At 54.5% G+C, this 18,911-nt stretch overlaps 1 protein-coding gene across 1 annotated transcript; it reads right to left on the bottom strand.

The window, feature by feature from the left end:
* Positions 1–1,862: 1,862 nt before the first annotated feature.
* DUSP4 (dual specificity phosphatase 4) lies at positions 1,863–17,351 on the bottom strand. Its single transcript, XM_047715624.1, has 4 exons — positions 16,514–17,351; positions 7,018–7,163; positions 5,736–5,955; positions 1,863–5,130 (listed from the first exon to the last, which is right to left on the bottom strand). Exons 1-4 carry the CDS (start codon positions 16,944–16,946, stop codon positions 4,745–4,747), a joined length of 1,185 nt encoding a protein of 394 aa, XP_047571580.1. The 5' UTR covers positions 16,947–17,351; the 3' UTR covers positions 1,863–4,744.
* Between the last annotated feature and the right edge of the window lie 1,560 nt (positions 17,352–18,911).

Here is an 18,911-nt window from a genome sequence, read left to right as displayed (position 1 = left end):
AATCTGTGGAGACATAGTATCTTTTCAGTATTAAGTCTGTTGATCTGACAGCATAGTACATCCTTTGCTTTTCTCAAGTGTTCATATATGTTCCTTGATAAGGCTTTATAGTGTCCATCATCTGGCTTGCCTATCTCTGGTAAAGATTACTGTAGACTCTTCATCTTTAAATTATATTGTACATGGGATCTAATACTTCCATCTTATTTTTGTTTTTTGGGTTTTTTGTTTTGTTTTTTGCTAAAGAAAGTTCCTGAATTTTTTCCTATTAATGTTATAGTCAAGCACTCACTGACTTCTCTTTCTGACGGTCGTTCAACTGAATCTTGTGTTCTTCTGACACGTTTTATCTGCAAACAATTTGGCTTCCCAACTTTTCAAATCATTGACCTCATTTTTTCCAAGGGCTGATCACACTGGCTAGTTCTTCCAGAAGGTTAAATTAACAGTGATTCAGGGGGGACCCATGTTTACGGATATGTTTTCACTTTACAGTTTGGGAAATCTGTACCAGTGGAATTTGGTACAACCAATCCACAGAGCAGCACTGAGGGGCCACTGACTTGCATCCATGTATAGTTTCAATCTGGCCTTGAAAATATTGCTAATTTCCATGATCCTGATGAAATATGAAGTCACTAAAATTTCTAAAGAGTCTGTGTGTGTGAGCTAGGCGCAACCCCTTGTCATTGGTGGGGCGGGGTGTCCCAGTGGGGGTAATGCCATATATAGTCCCCTACTATAGCCCTAATCACCTTGTGGTTAAGCTGTTTGATTGACTTCTCCCACCAAAGAGTCATCCTTGTCACTCCATCCTGTGCCTGGACCAAAGTAGGTCCGATGAGGGACACTCCCTGTCTCTTACTGTCCAATTAATTCTTTCTTCCCCCCGGGATGCTCTTCCTGGAGAAACCAGGTTCTTAGAGATGCAGGTGAGCCTGTCTTCGGGTGGTGTTCAGGGAGCAAGAACAGGGCCATTGGTTTTACTAGCCACCATCTTACTGTGACCGTCATGAAGGACACAGGATCATCCAACGCCCCAGACCTCCTTTTGCTCCCTTCCAAGCCATCACAGCAGTGCCGTTTCCAAGGAAAGGATAAACCAGGCCAGACATGGTTGAAAATGTATTTATTTTTCTTCAAATGATCTTTGTCAGGCAATAAATAAAAAGACATGTCGACTCTTCTAAAAAATGAAACCAAACAAAAAATAACCCCCTAAACTATATACATCCTACAGAAGTACAAGCATTATCAAATGTAGAAATGACATCACTCTGAAAGACGGGGCTATTTACAAAAGTTACAAGTATTGCATCGCTCTGTCTTGAAGAAGCCTCTCCCTCATCTGACTCCTGAGCTCCGAGGACAGGCAGGGTGCTCCTGGGGGACAAGGGCATCTTCACGAATAAGCCCCATTATCTTCCTTGCTAGACAAGGAGCATTTAAGGAGCAACCCCAACATCCAGACACTGTATTCAGGTCCCTAACAATGTTCCATACCTCAGCTGCCATTCAAGGTCACCTGCTCCTTGAGCTCCTGAGAGAAACGATCTTGTCCCTCTGCCGGGCTGGGATGGGCAGAAGGAACCTGCCAAGCCAATGACAAACCCCTAGCTGTGGTTTCCGAGACCAGTGAGTTCTGTGTCATTAAGACCCCCCCTCCAGCAGCAGCACCTCGCCCTCCAGAGAGCAAGGCGGTTTTTCCCACCTTGGCTGCACATGGAAAGCACCAGGGGAGCTTTGGAACATACGGATGCCTGGGTTCCAGCTCCAGAAATCCTGGTTTCGTTGCCCTGGGATAGCCTGGTAGTAAGGTTTTCAAAAGTCCCCAGTTAACGCCAATGGACAGCCAAGGTGAACCACTGCTTTCATACAACGGGCTTGGCAGCCAACTCCCATCCGAATTGACCATCCTATCTCCCTTCTGCCCACTTTCCCAGACTCTTAGAATTTCTCTCATGGCTTCTCAACCTCATTGAAAACTCTGGAATCCGGATGGAACGAGCACCTGGCAAGACGGCCTCAGGAGGAAAGGATGAAAGCTGCGAGTGCTCAGGCACCATTCACGGCAGCTTAAGCCTAATACTTCTCCATGGCAAAGTCAAGTCCATTACCCTCAGTGCTCCACAAACATCCCTGCGTCCCACAGAATTCCAGGAGGGAGCCAACCGCATTCCTTGGTCTCTAGAGAAGATCCAAGGTAGCCAACAGCACCGCTGACAGGATCAGGGCAAGTGGCAACGTTTTCTGGCCGTTACCAGAAAAGACTCCATGGGAGAGATGCCGGTTGAAATCCACCTGGCCATTCGAGCTGACCCTGTAGTGGTGTCTTCATTACAGTTATTTCGAGTCATCAAAGAGGCTTCTTGATGGCATAATTATGACCCTCCAAAGAAAAAAAAAATCCCCTCTTCCGATCAAGCTAATTTTCTATTTTATCTCTGAAAGTTCTGGGACTCAGGCTGTTACCGAGTACAAAGAAAATGGCTTTATAAATAGTTTGACACGGTGACAGAAAACTTGAATTGGAAAGCGGGGGAAAGACATGTCTGGGGCTGGTCCTGAGCTCCGACTGTCCGTGTGGTTGGAATCCAGTCTGGGAAAGCACGACACACAGGTTTTGGCAACTGTACACTTGTTCTGTAGAAAGTGAGTCTGTTCCAGGCTGGCTGCCCCCTCCCCGCCCCCCAGGTCTGTCTGCTGTTGGAACCCAGAGCTCTCGCAGCTGCAGAACTGCTCGACCTCACTCATCACAAAACAAAGAGCAACTTCTAGGAATCAAGAAAAAAGTGGGAACGGCCAACCGTGCCATCTCTAAATAGGTCCATTGTCCGGGAAGCTCAACCCCTCACCTCTCCCCTACCTATTCAGCCAAGCAGCTTCCAGGGATGGAGGGGGCCTCTGGCTTTTCTAAAAACAGGAAGCGGGAACTCTGGCCTCACCCAAAGACAGGGCTTGACAAAGGCAGGATGAGTGATGCCAACACAGGTTCATGTTTATGGAAGGAAATGCAAGGAACCTGGTCCTGTCTGGGATGCCAGGGTGAGAAAGAGCATTCCAACACGATTCTGACATCGAGGCTTGAAGTTATTTATGGATGAGCAAGAATGTTCATTTAGATCTAGACTCACAAGGGGCTAAAAAAAAAACCAAAAAAAAAAAAAACCAAAAAAAAAAAAAAACAAAAAAAAAACAAACCAAAACAAAACAAAAAACACCAAAAACAAACCCCCCCCCCCCCCAAAACAAACATGCTCTCATTTCTAGACAAGTCTGCAAATACCTCTAGGCGGCACTCTGTAACAACACTGTTCCACACTACCCCAAATGAAGTAACATGTAGCTTCCCTCCTCCCTCCCCCCAAGCCCAGTCCGCATCAAACATCCTTCTCCCTCCAAGAGCCTTCTCTCCGTTTGGAAAGGCCCCTTAAAATGGCATTAACCCAAGAAGGATTCCAAAATGGGAGCAAGGCCCAGGGTGCCCAGGAAAGCAGCCCAGCAGCCAGCTACCAAGCGAAGGGTCTAGCCAGTTCCTCACTCACACCGTCTTCCATTCTAGACGGGAAACATGGTATCCAAAACCCTCTTCTTATTCAAGGAAGGGCCTTGAAAAATATTCAGCTACACCAGGAATTTCAAGAAGGCAAAAACCGCTGTACTGCCCTCTAACGTTACAAATACCGAAGTGTGCAGAAGACAAGACGGTGCTTCCAATCACCAGAGGATTCCCATCCGGTTCATCTCCAGCAAGCTGCTTGCCCCAAGGGCCTCGCTCCATGTAGGACAATCTCAGCTGCACCAAATTTTCCAGAAGCACCTTTTACCACACAGCACCTATCCCACAGCATAGACGAGCTTCCCGCAGGTCTGTGAGAAGAGGCTCCCATCGCCAAATTAAATCACTGATCTCAAGAAAAAGCTGTGTCACTGGGACCTAGAGCTGCTTTCGTGTCCCCCGTGCCTAGGAACCAGCTTCAAAGAAGTCAGAAAGCAGGTCCTTCCTTTCTTCCTCCTGCCACCCCACTCTGCCTGCTTCTCAGTGGCAACCAGTGCCCACTGACCCTCCTGCTACCTGGTCCGGACCTGGGAGATACCGTCTGGCTCCTAACTGCCTTGACCTTGGCAGGACATAAATACATCCTAAGTTCACCATCATCCCTAGGCTCCTTGCACTTACATACTCTGAGGAACTTCTTAATAAATACTTTTATTTATTATTAAGCATCATTATCCACCTGTTGGTGACTTCACAAGGAAAATCATCTGTAAGATTTCTTTAAAAAAAAACAGAACCGCAACCAAAACCCGTTACAAGAACAAAAGAGAAGGAAGCACACAGAACCAGGCACTTCTGGCAAACTTGTTTTCTTTTTGTCCCTTCCCCACCCCCGCGCCCCCTCCCCCACTCAATAAAACCGGGTGGGCACGTTTTGCCAGGATCTGTGGGTTTCATAACTTCAAGCCTTACTGCTTAAAAAAATGAGGTAAGAAATTCCTATCTGAAAAGTAACACGGACGCACAAACCAAACCGAGGTCTTCCCTGCCCGCGGAGGCAGCCGTTATTGCTCTAGGCAAGTGTGTTGTGGGCTCGTAAGGTGGATTCGAAGTCCTTATTGCCATTCTAGCTGGCCCCGCAGGAGGGCACGGGGGGGAGCCTGGCGGCCGGGCTCTCGCGCCAACAGTCCCCGCCAGCCCCGCGGAGAGCCGGCGGCGGGGGTCGGGTCGGGGCTCCCCGCGGCCCTAGCAGCTGGGGGAGGTGGTGATGGGGCTGTGCAGGTAGGGCAGGCTGCTGGGGGCCGCGTGCACGCCCACCGACACCGGGAAGCTGAAGACGAACTGCGACGTGGGCGTGGGGGTGGCCTTGCCCCGCTCCCGCAGGGGCCCCGAGGGGCTGGCGGCCTCCACGGCGCACGACGTGGCCAGCACCTGCGACTCGAACTGCAGCAGCTGCCCCATGAAGCTGAAGTTGGGCGAGATGATGCTCCGCCGCTGCTTGACGAACTCGAAGGCCTCCTCCAGCCGCACCCGCTTCTTCATCATCAGGTAGGCCAGGCAGATGGTGGCCGAGCGCGAGATGCCCGCCTGGCAGTGCACCAGCACGCGGCCGCGGCAGTCCTTCACCGCATCTGGGGCAGAGAGCGCGGCGCCGTCAGTGCCCTGCGCGCGCCCGCCCCGGGTCGCCGGGTTGCAGGTGCGGGCAGGCCCCGCTGGGCGGGGGGCGGGGCGTCTGAGGAGTATTGGGGGAGGGGCACTCCCATTCGAGGAATAACAGTCCTAAATTCTCCTTAGAGAAACCCACTGCAAAGGACTCTAGGATTCCTATTTTTGAGATTTCACCAAACAAATGCACTAAGCTTAGGAAAAAACCCGGGTTCAAGCTGGTGAAATCCCAACATACCTCAAGGATTTCCATTTGCAGAAACAAAAACAATGACCCCCAAATTCTCTCTTTATTTGTCTTCCTCCCCAATCCCCAAAGCCTTATCATCTAGACATCTGGAGATGGCCAAGGAAGAAGTTGCTGGCTGGCTAGGCTAAGAGCAGAGGAGTGGGAGTCTGTCTTCCTATTCTCCTCCCCCAACACAGCATCCAGGGGGCCGGCCTCCCTTAGAGGCAGAGGAGAAATCGGTATGCCCTGGAGACAGTGCTGCCTAAGTCCCTTCTTCAGCAGGGAGGACTCGTGGCTCTGTCCCAGCCTCCCGCCTGGGCGTGCACCCCAGCGCCCACCTACCAATGTACTCGATGGCCTCCATGAACCAGGAGCTGATGTCTGCCTTGTGGTTGTCCTCCACCGGGATGCACTTGTACTGGTAGTGTCCTTCAAAGTGGTTCGGGCAGTCAGAGGAGACATTCAGCAGGGCCGTGATCCCCAGGGCGTCCAACATGTCCCTCCGGGCAGCGTGGTAGGCACTACCGAGGTAGAGGAAGGGAAGGATCTCCACAGGACCCCCCTGCACCAGAAAGGGGAAGCAAAGGCCCCCCCGGGCATGGTGAGTAGAAGGCAGTCAGGAGAAGGAGGACGGGGACGGGGAAAGGGAGCCTGTCCGAGGCGGGCTTTCACAAGCCCTGGGGAAAACGCCGGGGGACACGGCCCTCCTAGCCTTCCCCTTACACCTGTGGGGGCTCCCGGCAAATGACAGAGCCTTTCCACTCGGCTCTGCTATGAGCTGAGAAGCCGGGATGGTAAAGCCTTGTGGGCCCCACCCGCCGGTTCCGGTCGCCCGCCTCTGCCTGGATACGAGACGCCATGCTGGCCTTGCCACACCGTTGGCGACATTCATCTACACCTACTAATGGCCAGGCTATCTGGTGTGTGATGTGGGGACCTCTTGGGTCGGATACGTCTCCAGGTGGCACACCAAAAACAGGTGTTACCAGCCTCACAGACAAAAGGAGGGATCTTGGCAGTATGAGGTAACACTGGCTTAAATTCGTGACATTTTCTGAGTCACATCAACTCAAAAGATCTGGGATCTGGGAACAGAGTTGCTGGACCCCATAAATTCACCCCCATCCATCTAAACCGAAGGCCTAGAAGGAGTCGGCTGGTAAGGAATATGGCAGCTTAAGCTGGTTTCCTTAGGGGAGGGAGAGCCGACCATTTATGTCCACTTGGCATTTACAGTGGACTGTACACGGAGGCGGGGTGGGGGGGGGTGCGCTGGCTCAGGTCCTTGGGCGGCGCCTTCAAAGAAGGTGCTCTCTCGGCTTCTCTGTAGCAGGTCCCACACTTCTGATTTCAGCCATCCTCACCCGCCTGCACCTAACTTCAGAGGCTAAGTCGGAAAGTTACGTCTTTGTCTTTTTCCGAGTGAGGCTAAGAAGAGGGAAGGGGAAGAATTCCCAGGAACAAATGCACCCTCCCCTAACACCCACCCCAGCACTCGGGGTTCACTACCTTCTCCCCAAACGGAGGCCCTGCATCCCCAACCCCTAAAAAAGCCGCAACCTGGAAACAAGCCCCCTTGCCCCCAAGTTGCCCCTCCCTCGTGGGCTCTGGGCCCCGAGTCTACCTGGTCGTGCAGCGGGGTTCCGCAGGAGCTGCAGCCCACGTCCAGGGATTCGGCGGTGCTGGGGGGCACAGCAGGTGGGAGGGCTGCCAGAGCCTTGGTTTTGGAACAGAATTCTGGATACTCGGAGGAAAACCTTTCATAGCCACCTGTGAAAGAGAAACACGTTCTGGTTAATAGGGTCACTAAGGCAGCAGAAAACCAGCAAGTGCTTGAATCCTACCCCTAGACCCAGAAGGGCTCGGAAGCTGGGGCCGGCTGGATCTACACTGGCCACCAGGTGGCGCTGTGGGCCCAGAGATAATGGCTATGGAGCCTACAGAGAGCCCCCTTTGGTCCGGCTTCTTCCTGAAGGCTGGAAGGAAAGTTTTCGGAACAAGACTTAGGTTTGGGATGCAGATGCAGAAAGGAGGACGTGCGGGGGAGCATGCCAGAAGGGACCTTCCACAGCAGCTCCTTAGGGTGATGACACAGCACGGAAGACAGGATGGCCACTGTGGGTTTCCATGAACACGGAGGTGCCAAGCCCTGGGACCTATAATGATGTCTGTCATCCCCCCAACTCCAGCTCTTCCTTTGGAGAGGTTCTCGAATGTGGGAGAGAAGGAAAAAAAAAATTACCCTGGCACCAGCCCCTCTGGATCTCAGCAACAGAACAGATGCCAATCGCCCGGCCGCACGAACAGCTGTTCCATCAACAAGGGGCCAAAATAAGAGGAAACAGGCTTAAATATAAATCCCTCTTGCTACACGCAGGTTTGGGGCAAGGCAGGATTTCCTGCCCTGAGAGCTGCTAAGCTTTGGAATGGTTATCTGTGGGATCATCTTCCGGGGAAGGGAGGTCTTTTAAGCAAAAAGAGATAAAGGGCCAATTTCTCTGCAATAATGTTAGGGGCGAGCAGAAGAGCGCGGGCTGGCCGGGGGTGGGCAGAGATGTAGGTATGCAGAGGGGCAGGGAGACACCAGGAGGAGACAAACGCCTGACCAGGATCTGATTTCACTTGGGAGCTATGGGACATGGCTTGGTGAGCAACTCAGGGTCTACTGTCTGCGTTTGGCCCTGTCCATATTTTTTATTTTGCAATTTCTGGAGGACCCACGGTGGATCAAAAGTCAATTCAGTAGGGCCTGCACGTTGTGGAACAACCCCTCTCACCGACCCGTTCACCCAACAGTCACGTAGGTAACAGCTAAACGTCTGGGTGTAAGCAGTGTGGGGCCAGTGTGCCCTGGAACTATTCGTGGGAACCTTCCAACAGGCAGACATGTGACGGTGAGTCAACGACTTGCCCAAATCCCACTCCCTCGCCCCCAGAAAACACTGCTTTGCGGAGGCAGGGAAACGGTTCTTCACTGCATCGTGAGGCTTCCAGAAACACCGTAGGCATTTTTTCCTCTGAGCCCCAGTCTCCTGCATTCCCCCTCCAAGCCCTCCCTTGGGATAGAAACGGCTGCCTCCCTGGTCACCCGCGCCAGGCTGCTGCTGAGTCATAATGACCAGCCTCCCCGGATGGAAAACCCGCTCCAGGGGCCATGACTGGCAGTATCAGTCACGTCGGTGGCCCTCCTGGGCATCTCAGCTCCAACCCGTCAGCACCCCTTTTTCCTGATAAGGCTACAAACCCGGCTGTCCCAAATGCAGAGAAAAGAGGATGGGGGAAGAGACAGCAAATGTCTTTAGCTGCAGCCCCAACACAGGACTCGGGAAACTTCCTCCAGTCTCCCCCCTTGGAAGGACGGAAGGGGAAATGGATCAGTCAACAAACCATGCATGAACACACATGTACAAAGACATTACTTGTTACTCCAGACAATTCTACAGGATTTGAAGATTTTTAAGTAAACGACTCTCTGTGTTTATAGTACGTAATTTGAGCTATCCAAATACATTTGTTTGTTTCAAAGAAATGTAAGGCCTGGGCAGTGCCCTCCATAAGCTCATCACCTAGACAGGCAGATGAGCAGTGCCCACCGCCAAGTGATCAGGGGAGTCCAGGGGGCCAAGGGCCACGCGGCAAGGTCACAGAGGTCCTAGGACCACCCCACCTGTCCCAGGGGCAGGGGAAGTGGGAGGGGCCTCAGAATGATTGACACGATGTTTTTCCCAGGGCTGAGTTAGGTATGGGCAGGGAACCATGCGGATTCTCCTTCAAACTCACAGGTCTGGGTTCCATCCCAACCCAAGAAATCATCAGCTGTGCAGCCTAGGGCTGTCATGCAACCTCTCTGAGTCTCTCCCTCATCTCTAAAATGTGATGAACCGTCGGGGCCCGGCGGCGTCCCTCAAAGACCACTTGGGACAGCCAGTGCTCTGCGCCTGGCCTCGGGGAGACGCATAATGAAGGCTTCCTTTTTTGGCACCAAAGAGGGAACCCAGCATTACTAGCGACTTCCCAGACTTTGGACAGCCTTCTCCTCCTAGGCTTTACCGGTTTTTTTCCACTCACAGCCCTGAGAGCTGGTCATCGGACAGTAGAAGGACAGGCACTGCACTGTCCAGGACCTTTCCCCATCGGGGACGTCCACTGGCTCTGGGTGGCTCCTCAGAGCAGCAAAGGACAGAGAACTCCTGGGCCATGGTGGGCAGGGGGCAGGCAGGCAACTGGGCAGGACAGAGGTGACCTGGGGGCCAGACCAGGCTTGAGGGGGGCCATTTGTCATCTGCGCACCCCCACCCCCAGACCTCTCCTAACAGTACAGAGAGCGTGGGAGAAGACAGCATTAGAATGCGGCAGAAACATTACGACTGAGATCAGTTCGCTCTGTCAGATCTTTAAAGAACAGGCAGAAAGGAGCCGAGTGCGAAAGCAGATTAGCCCAAGGGACTGGAGCATCCCAGGGCAGGGGCGGCAATGAGAGGGTTTTTCCCTCCTGAGCTCTTCCTAGCTTTGGAGGATCCATTACAAGGAGCAGCACCAAAGGAGGTCCTTCTTGCAGGCCGATGAGCTGCACTGGTCCAGGACCAGTCCGATGAGTAGAACACACAACGATGGGCAGGCAGGGGGCTGGGGCAGAAGCCTGCGAGTTAGGAAACCACTCACGCCCGCACCCCACGAGAGTATCCGTTCTCTATGGCCATCAGCACCATGTTAGTAAAAATGATAGCCACTGTTGAGGGGAAAGGCTTACTATGTGCCAGGCTCTTCCCAAACATGGGTCCAACCAGCAGCCCTTGAGGTGACTGGCCCTGAAGTCACAGAAAAGAAAACTGCGGTTCAGGGAGACCCCCAAGTAAGGGGAGGGACAACGTTCAGCCCATTGGTCTCAAAGCCATCTGCTAGTCTGGCCATCGGAAGCCCACCCTGCTGTGTCCCCATCTCTGCCTTCCTGGTGGTCCTTCTCTTGGGGGAGCCACAGACTGCTGGTTTCACCCTGTTGAAGACACAGAATTTTCAGGCAAAACCAGAAAGGATCTGAACAGGACACTCTGACATTTCACCAAACTCTGCTTCTTGCCAAGGCTTTTCAAACTACAGGTTGTCACTTAGAAGTCACGATCAGCACATTTTATTTAATGCGTTATCACAGAATAGAAACCTCTAGAATGCATTCCATTTAAAGGGGGTATAGAATTTTACAGAACTCTGGTTTCAGGTGTGTCTGTATCCCTACAGGGTCCTGATGTCAGGATTTCAGACCATATCATCTTTAAGTGCCAATATTTTTTTTTTAAGATTTTATTTACTTATTTGCCAGAGAGAGATCACAAGTAGGCAGAGAGTCAGGCAGAGGGCTAGGGAGCAGCAGTCTCTCTGCTGAGCAGGGAGCCCGATGCGGGGCTCGATCCCAGGACCCTGGGATCATGACCCCACCCAAAGGCAGCCACTTAACCAAGTGAGCCACCCAGGCGCCCCTAAGTGCCAATACTCTTGTGATCTCAAATATCACAAACTTTATTTGTAAACTACGAACTGACAGCAGGTGTCTCCGAAATCTGTTTTTCGAGCTTCTGGATACAATTTTATGAGACATACACCAATGACTTTCCACCTGTTCCGTCTGTGTCCAACAGAAGGTAATTCTATAACAGATACTCTAAGTAATTTTGACCCGTTTTTCCCGTGTTCTTAATAACAGACTTTCTAGTCTTAAAGCTCTCATTTTCTCATCTCAATTTTGAAACTTGCGGGACTAGAGGAAAGAAAAGGAATAGAATTCCTCCCCACCCCATCCCCAATCAACTTTTCTGAGGAATAACTACCTCCATAGCTCAATTCCACACTCTTTTTCTCACACTCACACAGTAACACAACTGTCACAGCTTACTGCAAAGAACGGCCCACTGGCCACGTGTCCATGCAGGGCTAGGACATCTAAGTGTCTAGAAAAGGCAGGCTGATGTAGTGCTGATCATATCACCACAGCAGGATCTCTAGTGGGGTCTGTGTGGGGAAAGCCAGTCATTTGGTGGTGAGAGTGGTCATGGATCTTAATACGGCTGTCACTCTCTCCATTACCTTCTCAATACAACGTCACCCGTTCACAGACGAGGCTCCCAGACAGACAAGGGCTTGGTCTCCTGGAACATTTTATCAATACAAGGCAGCTGATGCCCAGCGAGAAAGGCTGGGGTCCTCTGGCTTTGATAACTTCCGTTGATGTGGGGGTTAACTCCGTAATCACCTGTGTAAATCCTGAGCAGGGCTGAACGTTTGCCTAAGTGAGCTGCTCAGGCTGGGACCCCAGGCACAGACCCGTGGTCCTGCGCCAGCTGGCTGACAATGACGCATCGGAGCTGGGTCTGGGTTGCAGTCCCTCCCAGAACTTCTGGGCTATCTGCTCTGTCCAGCAAGCGGGCTTCCGCTGCCTTCCGTTGGAGAGTGAACTTTTCTTCCTGTCAAACTGCCATGGTCAGGCAGCAACTGCTTCCCAGCTAGGAAACTGGCTATCTGGTTTCAGATGTTCTGATTTTTTTTAAAGGAATTTCTTGGCTCCTTAAGAAGGCCACTCTAGGGGCGCCTGGGTGGCTCAGTTGGTGAAGCATCTACCTCGGCTCAGGTCATGATCCTGGGGTCCTGGGATTGAGCCCCACATCGTGCTCCCTGCTCAGCAACTAGTCTGCTTCTCCCTCTGCCTCTCCCCAGCCCATCCGCTCTCTCTGTCTCAAATAAATAAATAAAATCTTTAAAAAAAAAAAAAAAAAGCCACCCTCCCTCCATCCTGTACAGCCCACCTCTCCTATGAGCCTCGAGGACAAGCCCAAGGGAGCTGTGATGGGCTTAGTAAGGATCAAATTTTCACTTTCAATTTGTACCTACACCTCGTCTTTAGTTACTTTTGTTCGTTGGAAGCATCCAGTTCAAATGATGAAAAAAAAAAAAAAAAAAACAGTGAGATTGCTTCATTCATTGTTATTCTTTGACTGCAGTAGAAGTTAGAGACTGTCTATTAGGCTTACCATTTTGTGTAATTCTGATGCCCTCAAGCCTTGGCTGTCATGGGCATTGTGTCCTGTTCCTAGGAAGAAAAGCTAATCCATTTCTCTTGGGGTGGAGGAGGTGGGCAAACTCATACCCCCTCCCCCCTGGGTGTTGCTGTTTAATGCCACTGACCTGGGGGACTAGGATGGGCTGGGCAACCGGGGACAGAGAGAGACAAGACAGGCACAGAGTGAGAGCAGGGCTGCTGGCTGAGCACTCCCCACTCCATCACTGGCCTTGCTGGCTGCTTCCTTTGGAAAGTGTCATGTCACCATCTGTATGGTCAGGCCCTAGGACTAAAGCATATTTGAGTCCCAACCTGGAGGAAGAAGTTGGACTATCTAGTTGATCGTCCTTTCTCAAAACATACCAGGACAACTTTAAAATCAGAACTCAAATAAAAACAGACAGAAGTCATGAGCTGTGGTAAATTTTAGACAGGAGAAAAGTAAAATAGTGTTTTTATATCTAAAATCTTCTGCGTGACACTGACTTACTGGAGAAGTAGGAGAGGCAAAGAATGCCCTCTATTAGGGTAAGAAAATGCTTTCTTTGTCTTTCTCTAATGACCAGGGTTCTTTATAACCCCAATCTGAGGATTTACGAAAGAAAGAGAAAAGGAACTTCAAAGGAGATGTGTACTTGTAATAAACATCTCAAAAACTGAAATTTCTGAACGTTCCCTAAAAATGCCTTACAGGATTTTAAATAAAAAAAACTTTAGAGGAGAAAGAAAGAAAGAAGGAAAGAAGGAAAGAAAGAAAAGAAAAGAAAAGAAAAGAAAAGAAAAGAAAAGAAAAGAAAAGAAAAAAGAAAAGAAAGAAAGAAAGAAAGAAAGAAAGAAAGAAAGAAAGAAAGAAAGAAAGGAAAGAAAGAAAGAAAGAAAGAAAGAAAGAAAGAAAGAAAGAAAGAAAGAAAGAAAGAAAGAAAAGGGTTTAGGTCAATGAGAATCTTTTACTAGCAAAAAGACCAGAAAATGTAGTGATTTAGGTGATGGCTCTTAGCAAAACTTGGATACTATTAGTAAATGGAAAGGGTAACATTTACTCTTAACTGTGAATTCTTGCATGTGGTGAGTGGCCGGAAGAGAAAACAGATTTTGAAAGACCATTATTTAGTTAGTTAGTTAGTTAGTTACTCACTCCGAGAATTAAAGAGCCTTTGGCTGGGAAGGACAACGTAACTTCTGGAAATATTCTACTGCAGGTTGTCAGAGACCAACACTCAGGTCTTCCGCTGGCTTAACATCTGCCCACTTTTGCTCCATATTCACGAAATGAGACCTACACAGAGTCCCATTACATGAAAACTAAAATGAGCAACTCCAGTGGGAACCAAACCAGCCAAGCCCTAAGCCATTGGGGCATCTACTAAAGATAATCTAAAGGGCTTTATGTCCCAACCCCCCTTCCCCAGTGCTTCCCTTTAGTTCCCTGCCCAGGCAGTGCCCTCCTATGAACATACATTTTCTCCACCAGAACTTAGGAGCCTTGCTTTCCTCTCCTAGCCCTGTGGGAGCAGACACTTCCTGGGTCCTTCTAACCTCAATGGGGATGCTTTTTTGCTTAGAGGACCAAGAAGAGGAAGAGGAACGGTGTTGAGACTTCCTCTCCTTAGCACATGTAGAAGCAGCCAGAAATGCCCCTGTTAACCTGTAAGCCAGACGTTCTGCCATCGCTAGGGATCTAGCCCCTTTGCATCACCACCACCACCCCCCCCTCCGAATTATAGGAGGCTGCTCCCAAAGGTTCCTTTCCTTAGAAGACACAGTGAAACCTTTCCTGGCTCCTCCCCGGGCCTGTTTCTGCAGACGCGCTGTCTCTACCTGCTGCCCAGGCCTCGACGCTCCAGGATGTGGACTTGGAGAAGCCTGGTAGGAAGCCCTCCCTGACACACCAGGTCAGACCACAGGAAACAGTAAAAGCCTCGGAAGGAAAGAGCCCATAAAAGACTTCTTTTCCTTTGGCCTGGGACCTCGCCCGGAGGCTCCTGTCCTACGAGGGGACTGTCATTGTAGCCAGAGGCTCCTGGCTCACCCCGAGCCTGAGCCTGAGCCTGAGCCTCGCGCCTAGCGGCGAGTGCGCGGGCCGGCTGTCGGAACGGATCTGGCTCTGGGTTCTCCCCGCTCAACCAGGGAGGAGCCGGAGAAGGAAACGTTAAATATATGCCTTCCCGCCCCGGGTCTTAGGTGTCCTCGCGCCCGTTAGTCCAGGGGCCAAGGTCCCCGAGCTGCTGCTCCGGGGCGATCCCCTCCGGATTTCTTCCAGGAAGAAAAACAAAACAAAACGCACCCAGACTCCACGTGGGTCGGCACGACCTCCAGAAGCACCCTGGCTTCAGAGGCCCGCGAAGGACGGCGCAGGCTTGGGCTCTAAATCATGGGGGAGAGTCCAGGGCAGCGCGGCACGAACACCCCGGCCAGCCCGTGCCACTCGAGGAGCCCTTCGCCCCCGAGAAATTTCTCTCCCCGTTGCCACGAACGCCAGCAGCGGGTAGGGGAAGGCGGGCGTGCTCCGCAGCCTCGCCGCCCACACCCGCGCGGGAGGCAGCTGGACGTGCGTCCGCCGGGGGCTCCCGGGCACTGCTCCGCCACCAGGCAGGCGAGGTCCCCGGCTCCCAGGGGGCCCGGCCTTCCGGTGCAACCCCTTCCCGGCACTTTCTCTTAAAACGCTTTCGGGAGAAGAGAGGAAGATTAGGCTCCCTCGGAGGTGCAAAAGGCAGCCCTCGCGGAAACAGAAAAATCAGCAAAATCGCCTTAGTAGTTCAACCGAAGGTCAACAGCAGCATTTCCCCAGCAGCTGACAGGTCAAATGGCCAGGAAACAAATGCCGAGAACAAAGCCCCCCGCTGTTCGGCGGGGCAAACCCGGCGCGCCCGCACTGAGCGCGGCTGTCGTGCTTTTTGGAAAGGGCGGCGGGGACAGGTTTCCGCCCCTCCTCCCGCCACCACCTCCCTTCCTCTCGGGTGAGCAGGTCCGGAGGGAAAAGGAAAGGAGGGAGGAGGCGAAGGGCGCCTGCAGGGAAAGGAGCGGCTCTTTGAAGGCCTGGGTCTGAAACGCCTCACGGGTTCGGAGGCAGTGACCGGACGCGGGCGAAAGAATGCGCGGAATGCGGCGGTGGGAGGCAGGGGCGCAGCGAGGCGGGGGCGCCCCTACCCACACCCGGTCCTGCCCGCTCCCCCTCGCGCGGGGACAGCCGAGGGCCGCGGCTCCAGCAGGCCGGGCAGGTGCGGTCGGCGCAGCGTCCCTCCGATCACTTAGTCCTTTGGGGGTTTCCGACTTCCCGATTTGACAAGAACTCCCGTCCCCGAGGAGCTGCGCCAGGGTCCGCTTAAAGCAAGCACGCGCCGCCAACAGATGGTCGAGAAGCGGCTCTGAACAAAAGGTCGTACCTCTCCGCGGCCTCAGTTGAAGGGGCACCGTCCCATCTCGCGTTCCCCGAATACTCAGTCCTCCCGCCCCCCGCTCTCGGAGCTGGGGTCTAGCTCGAGGCGGGAGAAGTTGGCCACCTTCCAGGCGGAGCTCGGAGTTGGGCAGCGGGGAACGAGACGCAGATAGCTCCGCGCAATGTCCGCAACCCGATCCGCCTTTCTGCATTCACGGAGCCGTTCCCGCTTCGGCGCTCACCCTTCACCCTCTTCCCCACCTCTCGGGTTCTCGGGACTCGGCGCAGGGCCCGGGCGCGCCAAGACCACAGGCCTGACCTGGTCCCGCCCGCACAGTGGCACTGGGAGCACCCCCCCCCACACACACACACACGGACTCTGGGTGGGCAACGCAGTGGGGTCCCTTCGCCTAAGAGGACTGACGGTCAGTGAGTGTAAATAAATGCAGAATCTCCGAAGACTCCCGATTCGGCAGGTGACAGAGGAAACGCACTCTCGCCGTCTCTGGGGACTTCAGGCGCTCGCACTTGCACACAAACGCACAAAAACCTTGCAAACCTGTGCACACCAGCGGTGCACGGGGATCCTCACGGCCACGAATCCCTCCGGGCACTTCTTCCCCGGCCCACTAAGACGCAGGCAGCCCAGTCCCGCTTGAACCTCCCCTCCCGCTCGCACCCGGCGCCGGAGTTTACCTTTGAGCAGGCAGATGTCGGTGCGCTCGGCGTTGCGGCGCAGCGCCTGCACGACCAGCGACACGGTGCTGTCTTCGCGGAGGCTCTCGGCGCGCGGGCTGCGCTCGTCGTAGACGATGACCGCCGAGTAGAGGCCGGAGCGCAGGCGGGCGCGCACCTCCTCCTCGGCGGGCAGGATCTGCTCCAGACTCACGGAGCCCTTGGCCCGCCGCCGCACGATGGTGTTGCAGCGCACGTTGACCGAGCCTCGGATGTAGCCCGCGCTGTGCGCCAGGAACGGTCTGCAGTCCAGCAGCAGGCACTTGCCGCCGCTCAGCAGCCCCAGGGCGCCGTGGCCGCCGCTGCCGCCCGCGCCGCCACCGTTATCTTCCCTGTTCATCAGCCTTTTGAGCACGCTGCAGTCCATCTCCCGCAGCTCCTCCACCGTCACCATGGTCGCCGGGCACGCGAGGAGGCAAAGGACCCCTGGGCCAGCCGGGCTGCAGGAAGGGGCAAGCGGGGGCTAAGGAAAGCGCGTGCCGAAGTGGCCGCAAACTTGGCCCCCACAGCCTCCCACGGGCGGACCTCTTCTCCCCGGTCCCCTTGCTCCCGCCGTCTCGCGGTTACATAGCAGTCCGAGCGGCCTCGGGCGCCAGGCAGCACCGCGCACGGTGCCGAGGGGGAGGCGGCGGCGGAGCGGAGTGTGTTTACGAGAGAGGACCGCGGGCTCCCTTCTGTTGTTGCCTCTATTGTATTTTGCCGGTTGTGCTGCTCCCGCCGAAGCCGCCGCCGGCGCTGCGGTTCCGGCCGCCGCTCCCCACCAGCAGCCGGAGCTCCGCGCACTGCCCCAGCCAGAGTTTCCTCCTTGGCTTATAGATGTATTAAGGCTCTTCTGCTCTCCCCCGGGAGGGGGCAGATTCATTACTACCTCCCGAGGCCCCGCCTCTTGCCATCCCGGGCCTCGCGCCCTCCCCCCGGCCTCCCGCGCCGGCTCCCCGCCCAGTCCCGGCTCCCTCCGCCCCGCCGGCCCCTCCTCCGCCCCCTCCCCGCGTGTGAATGGAGTGAGGGCCGCTGGCGCCCAGTCATGGGAACGCGACGTCACAAAGAGCGGAGTAAACAGGGCGCTCGGCGCTCGCCGTCAGGCCCATTCATAAAACTGAGACCTAGAGGAAGAGGGAGGCGGCCTCCGACCGGCAGGCGAGCGGCGGTGCCGGGACTTTGTGAATGGAGCGCGGCGGCAGCGGCGGTCGCGGCCGGCCGGGTCCCGGGCTCCGCGGCGCGCCGCCCGCCCGACACTGGTCGCCGAGCCGCCACCTCACCCCGCCGCGGCCACGCGGGTTCGGCGTGCGGAGCACGGCCAGACGGGAAGCCGGCCTAGCGGGAGACCGGGGGCTCGGTGGGGAGGTCTCGTCCCTTTTAGCAGCCTCGCGGGTCTCCCACTGCGCGCCGGAGTGGAGAGGGCACCGTGGCCCCGCGGCCCAGTGGGCGCGGCCGGGGGGACGTCCTCGGCCCCGGCTTTCCGAGTGCGCGCCGCCCGGCCGGTCATTTGAGCACGCGACCCCGCAGACGTTAGCTTCTGCATTAGCGTGATCGATTTTCATCCGAAGCCATGAAATCCGCCTTAGAGCTTCCAGAGGAAAGCGGGCGAGCCCCCGCTTCCAAGATGAAAGGGAAAAGCCCTCCTGCCCCGAAGCCCAGTCAAAGCGAGGTGTTGGGTTTGTTGCTTTACGACCCAGAGGCGGGCATTATTGGCCGGAATGTTGTTCCTAGGGAGGAAGGCAGGGGTGCCACTCCCGTCCACGCTTCCTAAAGCTGTTTATTGAATCCCGGTGGTGGGGGGGACCCCCGACATTTTCGGCTTTCGGAAAAGTCCTCACCTCATCTTGCATACACGTGCATTGTTTTCTCAGGAAATGACAATTAGGGTCTACATTTGGTGAGAAGCTATACCCTGAGAAACTGACGCGGGAAGGTTTCAGTAAGTTCTGAGGGCGAGTGCGTCCCTCTTTCCAGGTCGTGTAGCGTTCTCCCCGCCCCCGGTTTTACTTAGGCATTTAATTTCCCAGAGGCCGCTTTTGGCAGGGGGTTGTGCGCGCCGCGGTGGGGACACGGCAGAAGCCAAAAATTATTCGCCCGACATCATGCCAAATCTTGTTAGTGAGAATTAACCGCCAGGCAGGGGGGGCCGGGGGGTGGAGGTTGCAGGACTCGCTCGCGGCGCGGGTGGCAGCGGAGTCGAGCCTGCCTTTCCGGGTCCCGCCGGGAAGCACGACCCCGGCAGCGAAGGCCGCCGAAGCCGCGGGGTCCTTCCCGCCCCCAGCTCGGCCTTCCGCTGGGCCTTTGTTGCGGGCAGAGCGGCTCCCTGGAGTTCTCACCTCCGGGCCCCCAGAGCGCCCCACCCCCGCCTTCCACTCCCCTA

The sequence above is a fragment of the Lutra lutra genome, chromosome 2 (genome assembly GCF_902655055.1).
Source record: "Lutra lutra chromosome 2, mLutLut1.2, whole genome shotgun sequence".
NCBI classification, from domain to species: domain Eukaryota; kingdom Metazoa; phylum Chordata; class Mammalia; order Carnivora; family Mustelidae; genus Lutra; species Lutra lutra.
The sequence above is the reverse complement of the archived record's forward strand: the minus strand, read 5'-3'. Positions and strand labels throughout refer to the sequence as shown.